General features: G+C 42.2%; 1 protein-coding gene across 1 annotated transcript in view; it reads left to right on the forward strand.

Annotated features, from left to right (window-relative positions):
• Positions 1–21,349, forward strand: part of ALDH7A1 (aldehyde dehydrogenase 7 family member A1) — a 59,488-nt gene extending 38,139 nt beyond the window's left edge. The window contains exons 11-18 of the mRNA XM_068246807.1: positions 4,645–4,739; positions 4,842–4,926; positions 9,339–9,445; positions 9,555–9,671; positions 13,697–13,794; positions 14,167–14,240; positions 17,181–17,256; positions 20,948–21,349. Coding sequence (XP_068102908.1) covers positions 4,645–4,739; positions 4,842–4,926; positions 9,339–9,445; positions 9,555–9,671; positions 13,697–13,794; positions 14,167–14,240; positions 17,181–17,256; positions 20,948–21,002 — 707 coding nt within the window. The 3' untranslated portion in view covers positions 21,003–21,349. The remainder of the gene's footprint in view (positions 1–4,644; positions 4,740–4,841; positions 4,927–9,338; positions 9,446–9,554; positions 9,672–13,696; positions 13,795–14,166; positions 14,241–17,180; positions 17,257–20,947) is intronic.
• The last annotated feature ends 300 nt before the right edge of the window (positions 21,350–21,649 follow it).

Consider the following 21,649-nt stretch of genomic DNA (forward strand, 5'->3'; position numbering starts at 1 on the left):
TGCCCATGCCTGCTCTAGAACCTACTGCACTCTATGTGAAAGTACCATAGAAATATATAATCGCATCGTGCTGGTATGTGATTTATATTTTTACGTTGCAATGGACGCAGTTTGAAAGGACCCTAAAAGGTAGTGGAATTCAGTTATGGATGGGTAGAAGTGAACAATGGAACATTGACCTAGACATGCTTTCAGATCTATTCTTTAGATCTCTCTGTTGATGGCTACTGCCATCGTTTCGAGATACTACACATTCTTTACCCAAAATCATAAGGAGAAATTGTTTTAGGTGAAGGCTATTGAAGGTATATGCAAAATAATAATAATAATAATAATAATAATAATAATAATAATAATAATAGAAAAATCTGAGGGATGATTCAGGAAACCTGGTCTGATTAAATTGCGGTAAAAGCATGGGAAAAGCATGCAGCTGTTGCCAAGAAGAGTTTATGAAAAGGTTCGTTTTTTTTTTTTTTTTTTAACCCTAGACGACAACATGCATTTATAAGAAGAATTCTAAGCACGTGCTCTTTGCCTTATTTGTTCAACTTAGCGGGCGATTTGTATATTTTTTTTTTTTTTATTGATCTAGTCCAGTGCTGTCCATGTACAACTGACGGACCAAGTCAGGCCTAAGGGCCACACTCGCTTGTGTGGATTGGCAGGCCCACCTCTTGTTTGCGCTTGGCTTTGCGCCTTGAAGCAGAAACATTGATGCTCTGGCCACTCCAGTTGCAAAATAAGGTGCTAGCCAATACCCACTGCTCATGAAGATAGACAGCACTGATCTAGTCAATAAAGCTTTAAATGTGGAAAGAACAAATTCTAAGCAGTGCCAGTGCTCCTGGGAAAATTGCAGATGCATGTCTGCTATAATTTTTAGCAATGCTCCCTGTGGCATGATACGACCTAAGCAAGGGTTGCAAACTTTAGCCACCTGATAACCTGTAATTTTGTATGTTTTTAACTGGAATGTTCTCTTCAATGTAATTGCTTTCTTTAAACAAACAAAAATATATATATATGCGTCACGTAGCAGTAAATTGTATTTTATTTTTTTTATTACATTTTATTTGAAAAAATGTTCATGTGGCATAGACAAGGCAGCAAACGAGTAGGATATCAGTTGCGGATAGTAAGTGACTACATCCAGGTTGCACAAAGACAATTATCCAACACCGCTCACTATGCCAAATTACAGGGGGACCCCACAAAAGGCTACAGGATGACACTCAATAGGATGGTTAACAGATTGCCTGCAAACATCAGACTACATGTAAGGACCCTTATCCCTGAAGAGCCTAGAACAGCCTGCTTTTACATGCTTCCCAAGATCCACAAAGAGGGAAACCCAGGCAGGCCCATAATCTCAGGGAGCGAAACTTTTTTTACAGAGAACATCTCAGGGTGGCTGGAAAACATCTTGAAACCTCTTGTCTGTAAAAGACCAAGCTACATTCAGGATACCACCCATCTCCTGAACAAACTGACAGCCATCGGCCCAGTACCTGAGGGAACCATACTGGCCACGATGGATGTAGAGTCCCTGTACACGAACATTTCCCATGATGATGGTATTGCGGCCTGCCGTAAATATCTTCAGGGTCAGGGCATACCTGTAAAGCCTATTGCTGGACTGATCAAATTCATTCTCACTCATAATTATTTCACTTTTGAACAGGACCTCTATTTACAGCAGATGGGCGTGGCAATGGGTTCGCGATTCGCACCACAGTATGCAAATCTCTTCATGGCCAAAATCAAAGAGGACTACCTCAATGCATGTGGAATAAAACCCATGGCCTACTTCCGCTTCATTGATGATATTTTAATCATCTGGTCCGCAAGTGAGGATGATCTTCTCCAGTTCCACAGTAACTTCAATGCCTTCCATCCTACAATCAAATTGAAACTTGCCTACTCTCACACAGAGATTAACTTTCTGGACACCACCATATGCATCAGGGGTAACAACATACAAACCTCTGTGTATCGCAAACCTACAGACCGTCCTACATACCTAAGATATGACAGTTTTCATCCTAAGCACATTAAGAACTCTATAATTTACAGCCAAGCAATAAGGGCCAACCGGATTTGTTCTGACAGGATGGACAAAGACAAGCACCTGGATCGCCTTAAGAACACTTTCATTAAACAAGGTTACAGTCCTCCTATGGCTGAGGCCCAAATCAGGAAAGCCAGCAACATCCCCAGGACTGAACTCCTGAAATATAAGCAAAACCAGAAAGAGGAACGTGTCCCTTTGGTTGTCACCTACAACCCACACCTGGAAATCTAAAGGATGATTGCTAAGGAACTACATCCCATTTACACAAGGATCACAGACTGAGAACGATATTCCCTAAACCTCCCCTCTTGTCATATAGGCAACCACACAATCTAAAACAGATGATTGTCAGGAGTTCTTTGAATAGGCCTCAACAAAACGGAACATCATCCTGCCGACAAAAAAATATGTGGGACCTGCAGACACATTTACTCCACTGACAGGGTAACGATACCAGGTTCACAACAGGAGTACAGAGTACAAAGTACATTTTTCCTGTGGTTCCACCAATCTGGTATATCTGATTGTGTGCTAAATGCCCCAATGTTATGTACGTGGGAGAAACTGGACAAACTCTGCGCAAACGTATGAATGTACACAGGCACACTATTAAAGATACCAAATCTGGACTCCCAGTTGCTATGCACTTTCGGTCCAACTGACACAGCATGGATGATCTTCGTGTCACTGCCCTGAAGGGGGCTTCAAAACGTCAAATGATCGTTTAATAGCAGAAACAAAATTTTATAAATTGGTTCAAAGCTGTGCAGAACGGTTTGAATAAGGACAACAACTTTCTATATTGGTATGAGACTGATGATATTTGAACTTTTCTAAGCCATTATAGCTGAACTTGTGAACTAAGAATTTATGATACCTCTGTGTCAGTCCAACTCCCAGGTATGTGAGCAGGGAGTAAACAAGGATCCTGATCTTTGCTTAACCCCCTTGGCGGTATGAAAAATACCGCCAGGGGGAAGCGCAACAGTTTTTAAAATTTTTTTTTTTTTTTTTTTTTTTTTTTTTTTTATCATGTAGCGAGCCGAGGGCTCGCTACATGATAGCCGCTGCTCAGCGGCATCCCCCCGCCCGCTTCGATCGCCTTCGGCGATCACCGATCAGGAAAGTTCCCCCGTCGCCATGGCGACGGGGCGGGATGACGTCACCGACGTCGGGACGTCATTGGGAGACCCGATCCACCCCTCGGCGCTGCCTGGCACTGATTGGCCAGGCAGCGCTCGGGGTCTGGGGGGGGGGGGCACGCGCCGCACCGGATAGCGGCGATCGGGCGCGCGGCGGCGGCGATCGGGGTGCTGGCGCAGCTAGCAAAGTGCTAGCTGCGTCCAGCAAAAAAAAAATTAAGTAAATCGGCCCAGCAGGGCCTGAGCGGCACCCTCCGGCGGCTTACCCCGTGTCACACACGGGGTTACCGCCAAGGAGGTTAAAACCTCTAACCCCAGGTCTATGGTCTGTGTGAATTAAGGCATCTTAATGACATGTATTTATGCTTGAAAAAATATCTGTTTTCCCTTTTGATGTTGCATGTATAAAGCTGTCTGTACCACCAGTTTGCAAACTAACAGGATATAAGCCAGACGAAGGCTGCAAGGCCGAAAGCTTGCTTATTTTTATTCATTTTTAGTTAGCCAATAAATGGTATCATCCTGATATAAAACTTCTTGGATAGTAATTGCTAGCTTCATAAGTAAAATAAATTGTACATTAGTAGTTACATAAAGCGTAAAGAGAAGGCATTCTATACTGTATTCCTTAGGACTGTTTGGTAGAAAAAGGACAGACTTGCTGAATCGTTCTCATGTTCTACCACAATTTCACATCCGAACTGGGTAATGGAAAATATCCTATAGACAATTAAAGGATACATGAGTCAAATAAAAGAAACAAATTTACTTGCCTGGGGCTTCCTCCAGATCCTAGAAGCCTATGTGTCTCTCGCTGCAGCTCTGCTCTCTGCCAGTGTCTTGGGTCACCTCCGTAGTGGACCCCTCCTGCGCAGAACACTTCTGGATGCAGCTAGTAGCTCGCGCAGAAGCCACCATCCTGGCCAATAGGCCGGGGGCGTTCTGTGCAGGAGGGGTCCACTATGGAGGGGACCCCAGGACACTGGCAGAGAACGGAGCTGCGGCGAGGTGCACATGAGCTTCTAGGAGCTGAAGGAAGCCCCAGGTAAGTAAATCTGATTTTCTTTTATTTGGCTCCTGTATCCTTTCAGCTCACAAGATTTCCAAAATTCCCCCCTAGAGATATACATGTTGTGACAGTTTTCTGGTTAAACCTGAATAGCTATAAAACAAGCTGCGGCTAGAAATTGCTAGGCCTGTTGACATTTGACTTAATGTGATCAAATATAGAATCCTTTAAAGTGCATTTAATACCTTTTTAATTAATTTTGACAAGATGTCTGCTAGTCGGCTGGGTCTCTGCTTGATGTTTAGGTCACAGGCAAGCACACTGCATTACCTCAGTAGAGTTATGAACTGCTTATTTTAAATGACAGATTGGCTTGACAAAGCTATAATGCAGACTCTGTTATCTGATTGTGTCCCCAGTGTTTGAAGATGCTGATCTTAATCTGGTCACCCCATCTGTTCTGTTTGCTGCTGTGGGGACTACGGGTCAGAGATGCACCTCAGCTAGGCGGCTGGTAAGAAATGATTAGTTGTGTCTTGGGACTCTCAGGGCACAGCTGCTATTTTGGCTGGATTGATTGTATTTTGTGTTCTTACCTAGTCTTCTTTGTCTGTAGTTCTTACATGAAAGCATTCATGATGACATTGTGCAGAAACTCTCCAAAGCCTACGCACAAGTCCGGATTGGAGATCCCTGGGAATGTGAGTACATTTACAGCAAATCTGCTGCTTTCTATACCAAAGTCAAACAAAGGTCTGCAGTACATGCAACTACACTCACTACATAATGTAGATGTGTTTCCAGCAGGGCTGTGGAGTTGGAGTCTGAGCAGTTTTGGGTACCTGGAGTCTGTGGTTTTATAAACGTCGGAGTCTGGAGTCAGTCGGATGATTTTTGTATCAAATCCCAGCCCTGGTAAATATTAGACGAAGGAGTCTGAGCCATTTTGGGTACCTGAGTTGGAGGTTTCATAAACTGCGGAGTCCGAGTTGGAGTCGGACGATTTTTGTACTGACTCCACAGCCCTGGTTTCCGGGTGCCACATGGTGGATAGGGATGTTTGGCATTGCAGAATTTCGAATGTGACAGAACTTTGTCTGGAAAGGGAGTCCAAGTGGATTTCTGCCATTTACATTGAAGTCCATACCACCAAATATCAATTCCCCCATACATGCCATTGTTGCCACATTTGCTAGGTATGTTGGGGGGGAATAGCGGGAGCGAGTAAAAAACAGATCAATTTTGAGAAAATCTATCAAAAAAAAATTCAAAGAGAATTTTTTTTTTTTTTTTTTTAGCTTGGTAAAATATTTATCTGTGGTACACATTAGTAAGCTTTACCGCATGGGTCGATGCACACTCTCTTCCTAATTAGGAACTGAGCTATTTCTCTCCATGAATGAACTGGGCTTTTCTCAAGCAGTCAACCTCCCTACCCACAAAAAAAGGACACACTTTGGACCTAATTTTCCATTCAGAACTCCTAATATCCAATGTGGAAATTGATCCAGTAGTTTGGTCAGACCACCACACTGTCCACTTCTCCTTTACAGCACCGGCTACAAAACACCAAATGAAAGCACTTATAAAATATTGTTCCTCGAAAGGTTTGACACCCCAACACTTTCAGAACAGCCTCAATCTAGGCGGACTGACAGATCACAACTCAGGCCTTGAATCCATGGTCCTTAAATATAACCACGATGTCTCAGCCGCCATAGCTCCCTTAAAGATTAAATGTTCCGAACCATTACATCACGCTCGCTGGTTTGACAACTCTATAAAGTAACTAAAGAAACAGGGACGCAGACTGGAATGAAGGTGGCGCAAACATCAGTCCCCTGATGACAAACTTTCCCTAATTGCTCACCTGAAAAAAAATATCAAACGATTAACAAAAAGGTCCTTATTCCTGTCTCACGAAATTGCAAATGCAGCCAACAGACCTGCCCAACTCTTCCGCACAGTTGAGTCTCTGCAATCCATCTGGCAGGAAATCCAGCATCAGACCTTCACAGGAACTGTGCGAGAAATTTGCCCACTTCTCAGACAGTCTCCTCCATACCATCTGCCATTCAATTCACAGCCCCAGAAACCCATGCAGAGCCATATAACCGGGTCAAAAACAGCCTACCACCATGGTCTGATTTTAAGGTGATCACTGAAAAAGGCATCTTGGATATCCTCTCAATCCTTCGCCAGATTACCTGCGATCTGGACCCTGGCCCCACTAAGTCCATGTTGAAATGCCCTGAACTATTTACACCGCCATTCCACAAAATAGTCAACGGTTCCTTACAAGAAGGGTGGTTTCTCTCTACTCTGAAAGAAGCAATCGTCAAGCCACTACTCAAGAAACCATCCTTAGACCCAGATGCTCTAAACAGCTACAGACCTTACTCGAACCTCCCCTTTCTGGGAAAAGTTATTGAAAAGGCTGTCTACCTCCAACTTGAAGCCAGGCTCTCCAGAAACCACATCCTTGACCCTCTTCAATCTGGCTTCAGGAAATATCACAGCTGTGAAACAGCCCTCACCCAGATTTGCAATGATCTGCTCATTGCAAGAGACAAGGGTCAATGTTCCATTCTGATTTTGCTCGACCTCTCAGCGGCTTTTGACACAGTCGATCATGAAATCTTGCTCAACAGGCTACAAGAGTACTGTGGCATAGATGACATTGTTCTCTGGTGGTTCAACTCCTTCCTGGCTGGCAGAACACAAAGGGTAGCCTTAGGGCCCTTCCTCTCCAACCCTGTACCACTAAAATATGGTGTACCTCAGGGTGCAAAATTATCCCCTTTACTTTTCGCCATATACATGCTGCCACTTGGAGAAATTATACAAAAACATGGCCTGACATATCATTGCTATGCTGATGACACCCAGCTATATTTGTCATTCAAACCTGGCGTCACAGACCCTACTCCACAAATAAACGCTTGCTTAGCTGAGCTTCAGGAGTGGATGAATAATATAAACTTAATGCTGACAAAATTGAGGTTCTTGTTAGGTCAGGGCTCAACAGCAAAGCAGCCCCAGTCTCAACCAACACCACTAAGGATAGGGAGCTCAGACCTGAACAACTCAGACTGTGTGCGCAGCCTGGGAGTACTGAATGATAGGAAATTTAGCTTCAGGAATCAAATCTCAGCTGTTGTGAAACATTCCTTCTTTGGTCTAAGGAATATTGCAAGGATTACACACCTAATCCCTTCAGAGGATCTTCCAACCCTCGTTCATGCCTTCGTCACATCAAGGTTAGACTACTGCAATGTCCTCTACACAGGCCTTCATAAGAAAGACCTACGCCGCCTGCAATTAGTACAGAATGCCGCCGCAAGGCAGTTAACGAGCCAACCCTGCCATTGCCGCATAACACCAACCCTGTGCTCACTCCACTGGCTACTGATAAAATGGAGAATTCTGTTTAAGATTGGCTTACTGACATTCAAATCCTTGCACAATCTGGGCCCTGGATACCTGAAGGACTTGTTGCAACTGCATCACACTCCCCACAATATTAGATCAAAAGGACGTAACACCTTGGTCACCCCCAGAGTCCACCTCAAAACCTTTGGAGACAGAGCCTTTTGTCATGCTGCCCCTACAGTTTGGAACTCCCTGCCACACCCAATCAGGACAGCTCTATCCCTGGAAGCATTTAAGTCTAAACTGAAAACCTACCTCTTCAGTCTAGCATTCATGAACATCTGACTATCTCCTCTGTAACACAACCCAGCCTGCAACGCTGTATTGATATGAGACACAACTATGCGCTTTGAGTCCTATGGGAGAAAAGCGCTTTACAAATGTTATTGTATTGGAAGTTTGGTTTTTTTTTTTTTTGTTTTTTTTTTTGTTTTTTGTTTACATATTTTTATACAAAAAAAAAAAAAAAAAAGCATAGGGTCCTCCCTTCCAGAGTCTCATTAGCCCATTGTTGACTATGCATGCTAATATAGTCATCATTTGGACAAAGCCAGTGTGGGGCTCTGCTCCCTGAGATATACCAGCCTTGCATGGTCCTTGATAGGGAAAAGGGGGGGGGGGGGGGGCTCTGGAAGAGATGGACAGTAAAGCCTCTCCCATAACACTTGGCCATGGACAAAAATGTGATCACAAAGTCCTTTGTTTATGGTGGTATAGTGGTTAGGGTTCTTGCAAGGCTCGTCCCCCGGTTCGAATCCCTGCCAGGTCAACATTTGCAAGGAGTTTGTATGTTCTCCCCGTGTCTGCGTGGGTTTTCCTGGGTACCCCGGTTTCCTACCACATTCCCAAAAAAATACAAATAAGTTAATTGACTTCCCTCTAAATTGGCCCTAGACTAAAATACACACACACACACACACACACACACACACACACACACACACACACACACACACACACACACACACACACACACACACACACACACACACACACACACACACACACACACACACACACACACACTCCTCAGCACTGCGGAAGATGTCGGCTCTATATAAATTAATAATTACTTTTTTAAATTAATGGTCCCACACCAACCTCCTCGGAAATTACCCTACACCAATATCCTCTCCATGTGACAGCCGCCAACAACCGCACTTTCCAATGCAAAACTTGAAATGTGGAATTCCGCAGAATAAAGCCCTTTCTGTAGAACTAACCTGCTAAATGTTGCACTTCAATGCAGACAACAATACAGTTGGAACTGGGTATGGCATAACTATGCAATATGGCTGTCTCCAGCAGTGAAGGTTCTGTGAAAGTGAGAGAAAAAAAAAGCTGTCTGCTGCTCAGTTTCAGTGCAGGTGTATCCAAAATGTTTCTGTTTTTGTTTAATTTCTTTAATAAACAAACATTAATCTCTTCTCAGTGCATATGCTGTGACCTTGTTTTACAACTGTACTACTTGTATGACTCTTTCACTAATTATGTTCGATGCTTCTTATCTATATTCTTATTTAATAACTGCAATCTAAAAATCAATTGTAAGCTAAATCCTGTAGACAGAATGTTTTAAATTAATCTTGACCTGAGATAATCCTGACCAGTCTCTGTATCATTCCACATACATTTATAGCATTACACCGATCTGTTAGAAGTTTTGTATCTGTCTTTCCAGCTGACACATTGTGCGGGCCTCTGCACACCAAGCAGGCTGTGGAAATGTACCTCTCTGCCATTGAACAGGCTAAATGTGAAGGTGGCACGGTGGTGTGTGGTGGTAAGGTATGGAAAAGAAATGTATTACAGCTAATTGAATTTAGATGCGAAAATACCAATGTTTGATAACCTCCCCCCCTTTTTTTTTTTTTTTTTATTATAACTCCCTACAAAGGTAATTGACCGTCCAGGGAATTTTGTTGAACCTACCATTATGACTGGCCTTCCCCATGACTCTCCAATTGTACACAAAGAAACCTTTGCTCCGATACTTTACATCATAAAGTTCAAGGTAAATGATTTTCATTACTCATTTGTATTTAATAGTAACTCCCTCATCCTTCCCACTAGGGATTGTTAGACATGACCAATACATACCAGGCTTAGCTTTGTGCTGATCAATGGCATGGCCAAACCGTGCACTGTGCAAATAGGTGATGAATTTATCGGGATCTGGTGTAGGACATTTCTTGTTTTTTCTGTGGCTGCATTGAGTGCTAAAGGAAATGGTGAAAGAAAAAACTAAGGCTACCATATTGATTTCTTTTTAAAGGCTATTACTAGGAATGATTGGAAAGTGCAATTTCCGATTCCGCGGAATTCCGTCAGCACTAAATTCCGTAACTGTTACATTCCGCAGTGTTCTCCCCAGAATTTTTTTCCAGCCGGGTGGCATGAAATAGTAGCCGGGTGGCATGAAAAAGTAACCGGGTGGGGAGAGTTGAAAATGCAGGGCCGGTGCTTACAGCATAGGAGGAGGTGAGCCGATGACAGCTGGGTGGTCATCAAATCTAGCCGGTCGGCTAAAAGAGCCTGGGGAGAACACTGTTCCGTCTGAATTTTTGTTCTGACGGTAAAATTTAAGTAATCTCAATTGAAACCTTGTTTTTGATAAATCTTAGGCCATGGGGCCTAGTGGCTGTTCCACCAGTCGTTTTTTTTTTTTTTTTTTTTTTTTTTGCGCAACAGGAGTTGTCGCGTAAGCCATGGGACCTAGAGGTGGTTCCACAGCGGGCATTACACTTGGTGCTGAAATCTGATTTTCATGCAGAAATCTTGTTGTTATCACTTTCAGCTTCTTCTAGGGTCTTCCTTGTGACTGGCTTAGCAATTCCGGAATTCCGTCGGAACGCTATAGCAATTCCGTTCCGATACGACGGAACGGAATCGCCAATTTCCGACCAGAAAACGGAATTCCACGGAATGCGGTGAGCATCCCTAGCTATTACTGTAGTTTGGTATTTGACTGTGATGCTAGTCTTTTGGCTTTAGCAGCATCTGAATCAATGCATGGAACAATTATGCAGAATAAATGCCTGGTCTGTACTACAAAGGCTGGCATATTCTGGGGTGCTGACAAATATTTTTTCAGAAAAGTTACATAGGTAAGCAAACTTATTATGGATCAAAATGCTAAGTAAACCTGAATGTTTCTATGCTACAATACCAAGATACAATAGGAGAGGGAAAGGGGGCTTTCACAGTTTGAGCTTATGGCCTAGAGAGACATGGGACAGACACAAAAGGTGTTTGAGAGGTTGGGGTGATGGTGGCGGGGTGTTAGTGTGCCAGGACCTGGCTCTGCAACAATCTAGCAGAGACATTTAATGGTACTGGCTCAATCTTGGGCCATTGCAAACAGCACTGGTCTGAAGGACGCACCTTTTTCTCAGCAGTAGTGAAGTTGTGGCTCATGCCATAGGCTGATGGGAACAAATGCGTGTGCACACATGCGCTTCTGCAGAATAGTCCACTTTATATAAAAATACTATTTGCACTAAAGGTGTAAACATCTGTTTTGCAGGATGGAATTTCCACATGTTCCCTTCTGACCTTTTTCACATATTGCAGGCAGCTGGAAAATAAAAGTTCTGCTTTTCTTCATGTGTTCCTGACACCAGGGAGCAGTCTATTCCTGATAGTTTTATGTATGTGTCACTGAGCCCAGGTCCAGGCCCAGTTCTTGTATCCTAGGCAGTTTCTCCATAGAACACATTTGTAATCAAATGAAGATGAAACCACTTTTTCCTGAGGCAGAACGTCATTGTCTTACTAGGGTAAGAATGGAGGTGTATACAAACATTTGACAGCTGAAACAACTGTCTGGGATTGTTTTACCTCAGTCTTATGTCTGTATAGACATTCCTGGCCTTCTGTGTCAAAATGCATGATGTAAACAGTCTGGCATGGTGGAACTGTTCGTTCAGTTGCTTTGTTCCGTGTGCTGCAGGGCGCCTCTTTATTTTTCCCTCCATAGAACACTATATGTCACTTGGGTTCTTTGGGTGGTACATTTTGCTAAGGGCTACTTTACTGTAAATTCCTTTTTAACAGGAAGAATAAGAAAAAAAAAAAAAAAAAAAAAAAGGAAAAAAATTCATTATTTCTCAGTTTTCGGCCATTATACTTTTAAAATAATACATGCCTCCATAATTAAAACCCACATATTGTATTTGCCTAATAGTCCCGGTATTACACCATTTAAATTATGTCCCTATCACAATGTATGGCAACAATATTTTATTTGGAAATAAAAGTGCATTTTTTTTCCGTTTTTTGCATCCATCACTATTTACAAGCTTATAATAAAAAAACAAAATAGAAATATTTCATCTTTACATGGATATTTAAAAAGTTTAGACCCTTCGGTAAATATTTACATTTTTATTGTAATTTTTTTGTTTATTACACATTTTATTTGGGTATTTTTGGGAGGGTGGGATGTAAATAGTATTTTTTTTTTTTTTTTTTTTTTTTTTATGTAAATATGCTTTTTATTTTTCACATGTGGCTGTAGTTTTACTTTTTGGCCACAAGATGGCAACCTTGAGTTTGTTTACATGACGTCACTCTAAGAGTAACATGTACGCTTAGGGGACGTAAGAGGCAGAAAAAGAAAAAGCGAGGCTTCCGAGAGAAGCGGTCGCCTTTTCTGCCAGGGAAAGGGATCCATAATCGGGCACCATGTCCCGATTCATTGATTCCTGGGCTAACTATCCGCGGCCGGGAGCGGAAGCGCACATGGCCTTCTGGACGTAGCCTCTACGTCAGAGGGCTTAAATGGTTAAAGGGGTTCTGTGCATAGTTTTTAAAAACAAAAACTGACACTTACCCGCTTATACCGCCTCCCCGGAGCTGTCCTGTCCCACGCTGCCCTCCTACAATCCTCTGTTCCCCATCGCCGTTGCCGGTCTAATTATTTGTCTAACTAGAGCACATGTGTCAAACTCCAGGACTGGAGGGCCAGATCCATGCCAGTGTTTAGGATGGACTGAGAAGGAAAGGAATGTGTTCTACCTGATGGACCACACCTTTCCTGATTCAGACCATCAATTAATTTGAGCTGTGTCAAAAATGTGTGAGGCTCTTGGCCCTCGTAGGACCGGTTTGACATACCTGTACTAGAGGAATGCAACTGCACCTGCGCGTCCTAGCTTCCACTCACGGGAGCTTACTGCACAGGCACAGTACAAAGTACAGGCGCAGTTGCATTCGTCTAGTTAAATAATTGGATGGTGGCCGGCGACTGGGAATGGAAGATCGCAAAGGATGGCACAGGACAGCTGCAGGGGGGGCTGGTAGAAGCCCCAGGTGTCAGTTTTTGTTAAAAACTATCCACAGAGCCCCTTTAACTACTTAAAGACTGGTTAATGCGTCAAGTCCGCCGTCTTTCTACCGAGTACAGCGCTGTGGTCGGCAGCAGCACTGTACTGGGGACAGCCAAGTGACATGGCTGTCCCCCTGTCACATAAGGGAGCGATTGGCTGTCATAGGCTGAAGCCTATGACAGCCGATCGCATCATTGGCTGACTGGAGGGAGGGAGGGAGCAGGGGGACAATAAAAACGAAAAGGGCACCTTTTAAAAAAAAAAAAAAAAAAAAAAAGTAAATATTAAAAACAAACATTGGGGGGGGGGGGCGCGATCAGACCCCACCAACAGAGAGCTCTGTTGGTGGGGAGAAAAGGTGTGTGTGTGTGTGTGGGGGGGGGGGGGGGGGGAATCGCTTGTGTGCTGAGTTGTATGGCCCTGCAGCTATGCCTTAAAGCTGCAGTGGCCCATTTAGTTAAAATTGCCCTGGTCATTAGGGGGTTTACCACTGCAGTCCTCAAGTGGTTAAACAATGATGGAAAGATTCTCCAGTTGAGCCTGGATCATATGACACCAGTGTGCAATATCCACAGCGTTCATGCCAACTTCGGATTAATACAGTTTGATTTTAAAGACTTAGGCCCAACAGATCTCACCTTTGCATGCTTTTCTTCTGTCCATTGCTAATATTTATTTTTACTTTTTTTTTTTTTTTTTTTTTATATAGACTGAAGAGGAAGCGTTTGCATGGAACAATGAGGTGAAGCAAGGGCTGTCCAGCAGCATCTTCACAAAGGACCTGGGAAGAATTTTCCGTTGGCTCGGGTACAAATTTTATATACTCTTATTATAAATGAGTGTTGAGATAATAATAATAATAATAATAATAATTCGCAATTGAAAAAGGAGATGTGGCTGTGCCAATGTATGAGACACGTGCATGTCCAGATAGCTACATATACAGTCAATATAAGAAGAAATATGGTGGCATTGTCTCATGTAAAGAGTTGCAATTTATTGCACAAACGCCAGCATGGATACCGTGGTTAGCAGTGGGGTTAGGAATCACCTTTTTATTTAAGTGTAAGTTATTTCCAATACAGGAAATAAACATTTAATATGCATTCTGGGGAATTATACCATGCTTTTAAACTTGTGGTTTTGTTTTGTTTTTTTAAATCTTGTGTTTCTTACCAGGCCTAAAGGGTCAGACTGTGGCGTAGTGAATGTCAATATTCCAACCAGTGGAGCGGAGATTGGCGGAGCATTTGGTAAGTGCCAGGTTTAACTACCCAAATATTACACATCACACACATTCTGATTAAAATATTTAAAAAAAAAAAGTATTTAAAAAAAAATATTTAAAAATGTTTTTAACCACTTCAGCCTTCATGGTTGTTGGCATATGCATTTGAGCAATTTTCACATTTCAGTGCTCCTCCCATTCATTTTTTTTTTTATATTATTTTTATTATTTTGTTCTCTATGCTTTTTAACGGGGGTAAACATGAAAAAATACACAATTTCTCAATTTCCATGCACTATAGTTTTAATTTAAACAATGATAAAATGCACACATTTGATTTGCCCATTTATCCTGGTTATCCCAACATTTAAATAATGTCCCTATTGCAATGTATGGGGATAATATATTTCAAAATAAAGTTGTATTTTTTTTCTACATTGTTTTCTCATTGTACCCTAGCAAAAATTACTACCCCATTGTCAGGAACCGGCCCACGGCACGCCTGCGTATCCGGTTCCCGACTGCGGGTTTGACCAGATCGAGAGGGGAGCAGCCTTATTCGAACTAAAACAAGGCTGTGACCCCTCAAACACTTCTCACTGCCACCACTAGCTGTTGCTAGACACACTCCTCACTCTGACGTCGAGCTACTCGCACTGGCGTTTTCGTACGTTGGGTCAGCTGCGCGCTTTAGGCCAACGTATGACAAATGCCCCACACACACACGCACAATTGCAATCTTACACTGTAGTGAAGCAAACCACTAACAGTCGTTCCGAACGATACTGTTAGCCACTCCGAGACTTCCCACTCTGCTGTCGAGTACGGAAGTGCCCCATACACACAATGCAATTACAATCTTATACGGTAGTGTTGCTCAGTCATACAATCAGGCATGGACTTATACACAGTTACACTTCAGTCTCTTCTAGGCTATGAGTGTTAGTTTAGTACAGCAGAAGTCAAACTTATTATATAACGATTTAATATCCCAGGAAAAAAAGTGGATCAATGCAGAAAATAATATATACAAAAGATTTACAAAAACAAAGTAAAAAGTTACAAGATAAGTCTACAAGGATACACAGCAAGATAAGTTTGCATAAAAATAAAATGGGCTAAACGTTAATTGAACTTTTACCAGAGCAAATGTCCAACCGTGGAGAGACAAGAATTTTCCGTTTTTTTTTTTTTTTTTTTTTTTTTTCTTCTCCATTGGTATCCTCTCTAGCGATGAGCTGTGATTGTCCCAGGCTGCTGTTTTATAGCAAAATGTGTGCCCCGTTGCCACCCCAATGTCCCAGGTCCAGGAACAATCCAATTTCCTGTTTAACGCGTGCAACCTGAAAGCGTTCCTGTGTTAGCGTTTGATCTTTTCAGAGATTTCAGAACACTTCCATAAACCCAATTTCCACAGGTAAAACTATAGTCTAGTCCATACATCAAAAGATTGGGGGGGGGGGGGGGTGAAGCTTCCTGGCTGTCATATGTAAATTCCTGGCCCTGTGCTTGTGTGAGCTGCGTCAAAGCATACTGCAGTCAGTCCAGGTGACAATTGCTCCCAAGCACAATACAGTGTTTCCCAGAAAATCAAAAGGTAAGGACATGACTGGCTATGGGCATAATTAGCCATCTCCTAATTAGAGGCTAGGTAGACAGTCCCTACTTGAATGTCTAGGTTCTTTTGCCTATTCAACGTAATTGACATATTCAAATGCAGAAAATGGCAGAGTTAATTTACATGTACATACAGGAACTCCATGAAGCCAGCTGCCAGCCTGGCATACCTACACCTCTGACATAATATACAGCAGATAGAAAAATGAAAACCTACGCCTGTATTATCCCAACATCATAACTAGCTGCCATATTCCTGACACCCATATATGCAAAAAAAACAAAACAGTAATATACCCTCATGGCATACATATGTAAAAAGCGGAGTCCCTAAGGTAACAATTTGTGTTCTATTTTTAATTCTGTTACTTTGTTTTCTTTTTACAAGCTTTTTATTTTAGTACAGAATACATGAAAATAAAATGTTGCTTTTGATTGTTTGTCACTAAAATGAATTGCCAAAACATGCAGTTGGCCTTAACCCTAAAATCTATTCTACAACCTATTACAGTTAGTAATGTAAAGTGTGCATGTGGCTTTGTATTTTAGCGCCATACTATGTGTGCATAGCTCCAGAAAAAGGCAACAAAAGTAACCATTATGGAAAGCTAACTAGGGCTATTCAAAAGTAGGTGTTTTGTAATCTACCAACTCGTGTAGTTTAGCTGAAACTTTCTCAAGTTTGCTCATCATTTTAAAAATGACATTTTATTATATTTTTCAAATTATGGATTAAGTTATTCCCATAAAAATTAGGTAGGGACCGAGTCCAAGCTATGAGACGCATCAAACGTTATTGTACAACTCATTATGATTAAAATTAGGTCACATATATGTCATTTGATAACTGGATGTACAGCAATCCATTATTCTCATTGTGTGACTGGCTTTTTTTGCAGTTCATTCAGATAAGGGCTGGTTGGTGTTAGGAGTAGGTAGTGGGTAGTTAGGGTTAGGAGTAGTTGAGCAGTAATTGGGGTTTGTGGCAGAGGGTTTTCTCTCAGACCTAGCGCCTACATCCAGGTGGCATGAGTGACCACCTTTTTTGGTCGTAGGAGCTACATCCATTCCGTTCATTATTAAAGTAGGTCTTTATTACATCCACGAAGTGGAGCTAGCCTGTTAAACACTACAGCATATTCATACACCAAACTCTACTTCGCTCACCTTAAATGGATCAATTGCAACTTCATTTAATTAGTTTATGCTTCCAGAAACTATACAGACCCTCTGAAAACATACTTGTCTATCAAACCGTTACATTTATGGCTAAAAGAACCGTTTTTTTATCTATCATATTTATTTTATTAACTGTTTGAGAACATGCGTTTTATTTTACCTTGTAAAGGTGGTGAAAAACACACAGGTGGAGGAAGAGAGTCTGGAAGTGACTCCTGGAAACATTATATGAGAAGATCAACATGGTAAGTAATGACCTCTCTCTCTTCTAATTTTAACTCTCTTCTGGCTAAAAAAAAAAAAGGCCATTGGGAGAAAACACTATTCCAACTCTGAGCTGCCTGGCTCTTCTACTGACCGCATATGCTATTGCTCCGTTGTTATTGCATGATGAAGCGGGATCAAACCTGCAAAACTCATTGCCCTGTCTCCCGGAGTATGTAAGTAAACTTATTTGACAAACACATTGGCAATTTTTGTGTCTGCTTGGAGGAGGTAAGTCCACCACTGTCTCCTCATGTTTTGGACTTTTTAGATACTTTTATCCTTTTGGCGCCTCTGTATCCATACTACTTTATTCCAACTCTTAGGCTGCTGTCACAGTGGGACGTTACAGGCGCACGTTAGAGCAGCCTGTAACGCAGCCCAACTCACAGTAATTAAAAATCAATGGGCTGTTCATAGTGCCCACGTTGCATTACATCGTAACGCTGCACGTTCTATGAAAGTGCTGCATGCTGTGCGTTATACGTGGTTTTAGCCGCGTTAGACTGTTTGCACATGCTCCGTAATGTTGTTTTATTATTTTTTTTGTGTAGAGAAGGGAAGAGTCCGCTATTTTGCCTAGCCACATGGCTAATTAATATTCACTGCACTGCAATGCCGGTTCTCTTCCTGCTAGCATATGAATCATTCTCTGCCTGCTAGCAAGGATTCATATGAATCATTCTCTGTTCTCTGCCTGCTAGCAAGGATTCATATGAATCATTGCCGGTTCTATCGAACGAAAACGGCGCACCAAGAGCCGCACAGCGCGGCTCTATGTAGCGTCCACCTTTAGCACCACCATGCATTGCTTTAGGGGACCGTTATGCGACCTTAAGGTCCCCTGCAACGCAATGTCCCACTGTGTAAGAGCCCTTAGGCTCTCAATGGTCCTTATTCCTCCACCTCGTTAGTACACAGGTATAATTTGGCCCCACTGCTGTATTATTTTCATATACCGTATTTATTTGCAGCTGACCTCTTCTCTGCGGCACTTTAAAGTTCATCTTATCACTAACAGTCTATGGTAGTTAGTGATTGTGTTTTGTAACTAGGCCTCAGAGGAGCTCTCAATCTAACATACCATAGTCTAAGTGCTTAGTGATTGGGATTTTGCAAAGCGACTTTGCACATTCCTTTAAGAAAAAGCACTTGAGGCCTGTTGCTCAAAATATTAGTGTGTTCCACTTGCTGTGTAGAGATGGGCCGGACATCAAATTTAAGATTGGCGAACACCTGTTTCTGCAAAAGTTCACAAACAGGTGAATCTCCATAGACTTCAATGGACAGGGACTGTTTCTGGCCACAAACGTGATGGAAAAGTTGTTTCAAGGGGCCTCTGGATGGGGCATGGCGGAAGGGGATCCATAGCAAAAGTCCCACCAAAAATTACGTAGTTGACGCAGAGTCCTGTTTCAATCTATAAAGGGCAGAAATCGCATTGCATTCCTAAATTGGTGGAATAAAGTGCTTTAAAACGTCCGGCGTGTGTACTCGTCCATCAGGTAGTGTAAGAGTTATGCTCACTTCACATTGATAGACGAAACACTGTTTAATGCACTGCAGTCCGCAAACAACTGCAAAGACCGTTAGTGATTACGTCAAGTGTGCAATTATCTCTTTTTAGCAGCTGTGAATAGACTTCAGGAGCTGTGCCTAGGCAGCTATGACACACAGTAAACACTGAGGCTTAGCCTTTCAAAAGAGAATCCTAGTAAAAAAAAAAAAAAAAAAAAATCCCATTTATTGTAAAGAATTTTTTTTCTCCATAAAGGTTATTGTGCTGTGACTTATCTTTTAGAGCAGAGAGGAAGTTCTGAATTTAGTTCCACTTTAGGTGAATGGAAGAGGTGAGTGACAGCTCTGCCACACACCTCCAGTGTCTTGATTGTGAGGGGTGACTAGCAGCAGATTGGACACTCCTCTCTCTACTTAGAAGGCATCTCTCCTCCTCAACCCCAGGGAAAGGAAAAGACTGCAGTAGGAGACCTCTTATCTGTGCGCCAGTGATGATCAATGGAGGCTGTTACGAGTGATTACTTGTGATTCAAATGAAGTTTAATTGGCGCAGGTGTGCGGAGGGGATACAAGGGGTGATTTACTTTTAATTCCGCCGTCCGACCTGCGTTCCAAAGAGCTTGCACGAGTTCTGCTGGTCGCTTTGCAACCCACACCATGGCGCACTACCTCCTTCAAGCCGGAAGGAGGAAGTGCACTGGTCTGAGATTTGCGACCAATAGGACGCGTGCAAGCTCTTTGGAACGCAGGTCGGACGGCAGAATTAAAAGTAAATCACCCCTTGTATCCCCGCCGCACACCTGCGCCAATTAAACTTCATTTGAATCACGAGTAATCACTCATGATTACTCGTAACAGCCTCCATTGATCATCACTGCCATGTGCATGGGACTGGAGGAAGCACCAGGTATATATATAAAACTTTTATATCCTCTCAGCTCTGGTCCACTTTAAGATATTTGGAAGATTATTATTATTATTATTATTATTATTTATTAGGAGATCTTTTACAAAAGTTGAAGCTGGATAAAGCTTTAACTACCAATCAGAACAGCATAAAGCTGCAAGTATTGAAATAGACATATTACAAACCTTTAGAACCTGAACAAGTGAGCAGAGCTACAGTATGGATTACATTCAGGTCTCACAATTCACATTTACATTACAATATTGGTGCAGTCTGACCACATCTATGTAATATACGGTCTTCTGCCTTCTTTTATACATGTCTAAAGGCTAATTCAGTGCATCAGCTGCATTGTAGAACAATTCTGCATGTCATCTTACTGCCCATACAAGTTTATGGGGCTGTTCACATCTCTGGGTTGTAACAGATTGTGTTATTCTATCTCGCTGCATGCAGGCTTTGTATTAAAGGGAACCTAAACTGCCGAAATAAGACTGGGTTTCTACCAGCCCCCTGCAGCCATCCTCTGTCCACACCATCACAAAGCAACGCCCTCTGGTCCCCCGCATCGACCCTCTGTCATTTGCGCTGCCCTGGTCCACGCACCTCTCTGTATGTGCAGTATGAAAAAATCTATTGTAAATGCACAGAACGCTTCCATCGATGGGAGTGTGATTGAGGACGTGCGTGGCTGTGGTGCATGCACAGTGGTCATCGGCCGTGAGAGGGTCACTGTGGGGGACTGGAGCATAACTTAGTGACAGCGCAAGAACAGTGCGGCTGCAGCGGGCTGGTAGAAGCCCCAGGTAAGTTAAACATTTTTTTTTTTTCTTCAGGCTGAGTTCCCTTTTTAAAGTCTCTATCTCCAGTCTTCATTGCACTTCACACACATTGTAACATGTGCGTTATGCAACGGAGTACTGTGAATCCAGCCTAAAGGTTTTACACAGTACTGTGTTCAATTTATTTTACCCCTGTATGTGTGGCTGTGTGTTTGGCGAGTGTGATGTGACAGGAGGATCGGCCGACCTCATTGTGGGCACATTGTTTTTTAATGGAACAAATATATTTTTTATCTTTGTAAGTTAGCAATAAAAATGTATACATTTATAATATAAACAGTGTATGTTATTGATTGGAGTGTACTCTTCCTCTAGTTTACCCTTACAATTTCTCTTTTGATTCAATTTATTCGTGTTTTATTAAAGCCATCTCTTGAGTGACTTGTGTACATTTTTGACTTCCAGTACCATCAACTACAGCAAAGATTTACCCTTGGCACAAGGAATAAAGTTCCAGTGAATCTCCAGTAGGTGGCAGCACTGTAGTTATACATCAGTAATTTCTGACATTGACAAAGACTTCTTCATACTGACAAATTTACCTGCAAAGTTGTGGAAAACCTCTTCATTTCCTGTTAACTGATTAATAAAAAAAAAATCAAATGTAACTGTTCACTCTATAGAAGATACAGTGCCAAGTCTTCATCATTACTGAGGATCCTATTAGCTGCTGAAAGAATCTATCCTGTGTCCATGTTCAGACGCTAAAACATTTCTGAACACAGTATATGGAAACTAAGCCTTATGTTCTGTAGTAGACACAATGTTTGTACTATTAGATTTGTTTAGTAAAATATATTTCTATGGGTTGTGTCTTATTTTATCTCCATCTAAAATCTCAGTTTTTTGCCACGTGTAATCTTCTGGAAACAAGCTCTTGCTATCTGACAGTCACATGTACAAGCTGCTTATAGATGACCAATAGTCTGAGAAGAACCTAGCTGATGCAAATTCAGTCATTTCAGGCCAATGGGCTTACTGTTCTAATGGTAGCAGGGCCTGATGTATCAATGTGGGTGCATGGAAAATAATGAGAGAGGGAGGGAGTGCAGACTGTTGGAACTTCTGAGTACAAAAGCTGAAGAGGTAGATTTAACATTCCATTAA

The sequence above is a fragment of the Hyperolius riggenbachi genome, chromosome 1, assembly GCF_040937935.1.
Source record: "Hyperolius riggenbachi isolate aHypRig1 chromosome 1, aHypRig1.pri, whole genome shotgun sequence".
Taxonomy (NCBI): domain Eukaryota; kingdom Metazoa; phylum Chordata; class Amphibia; order Anura; family Hyperoliidae; genus Hyperolius; species Hyperolius riggenbachi.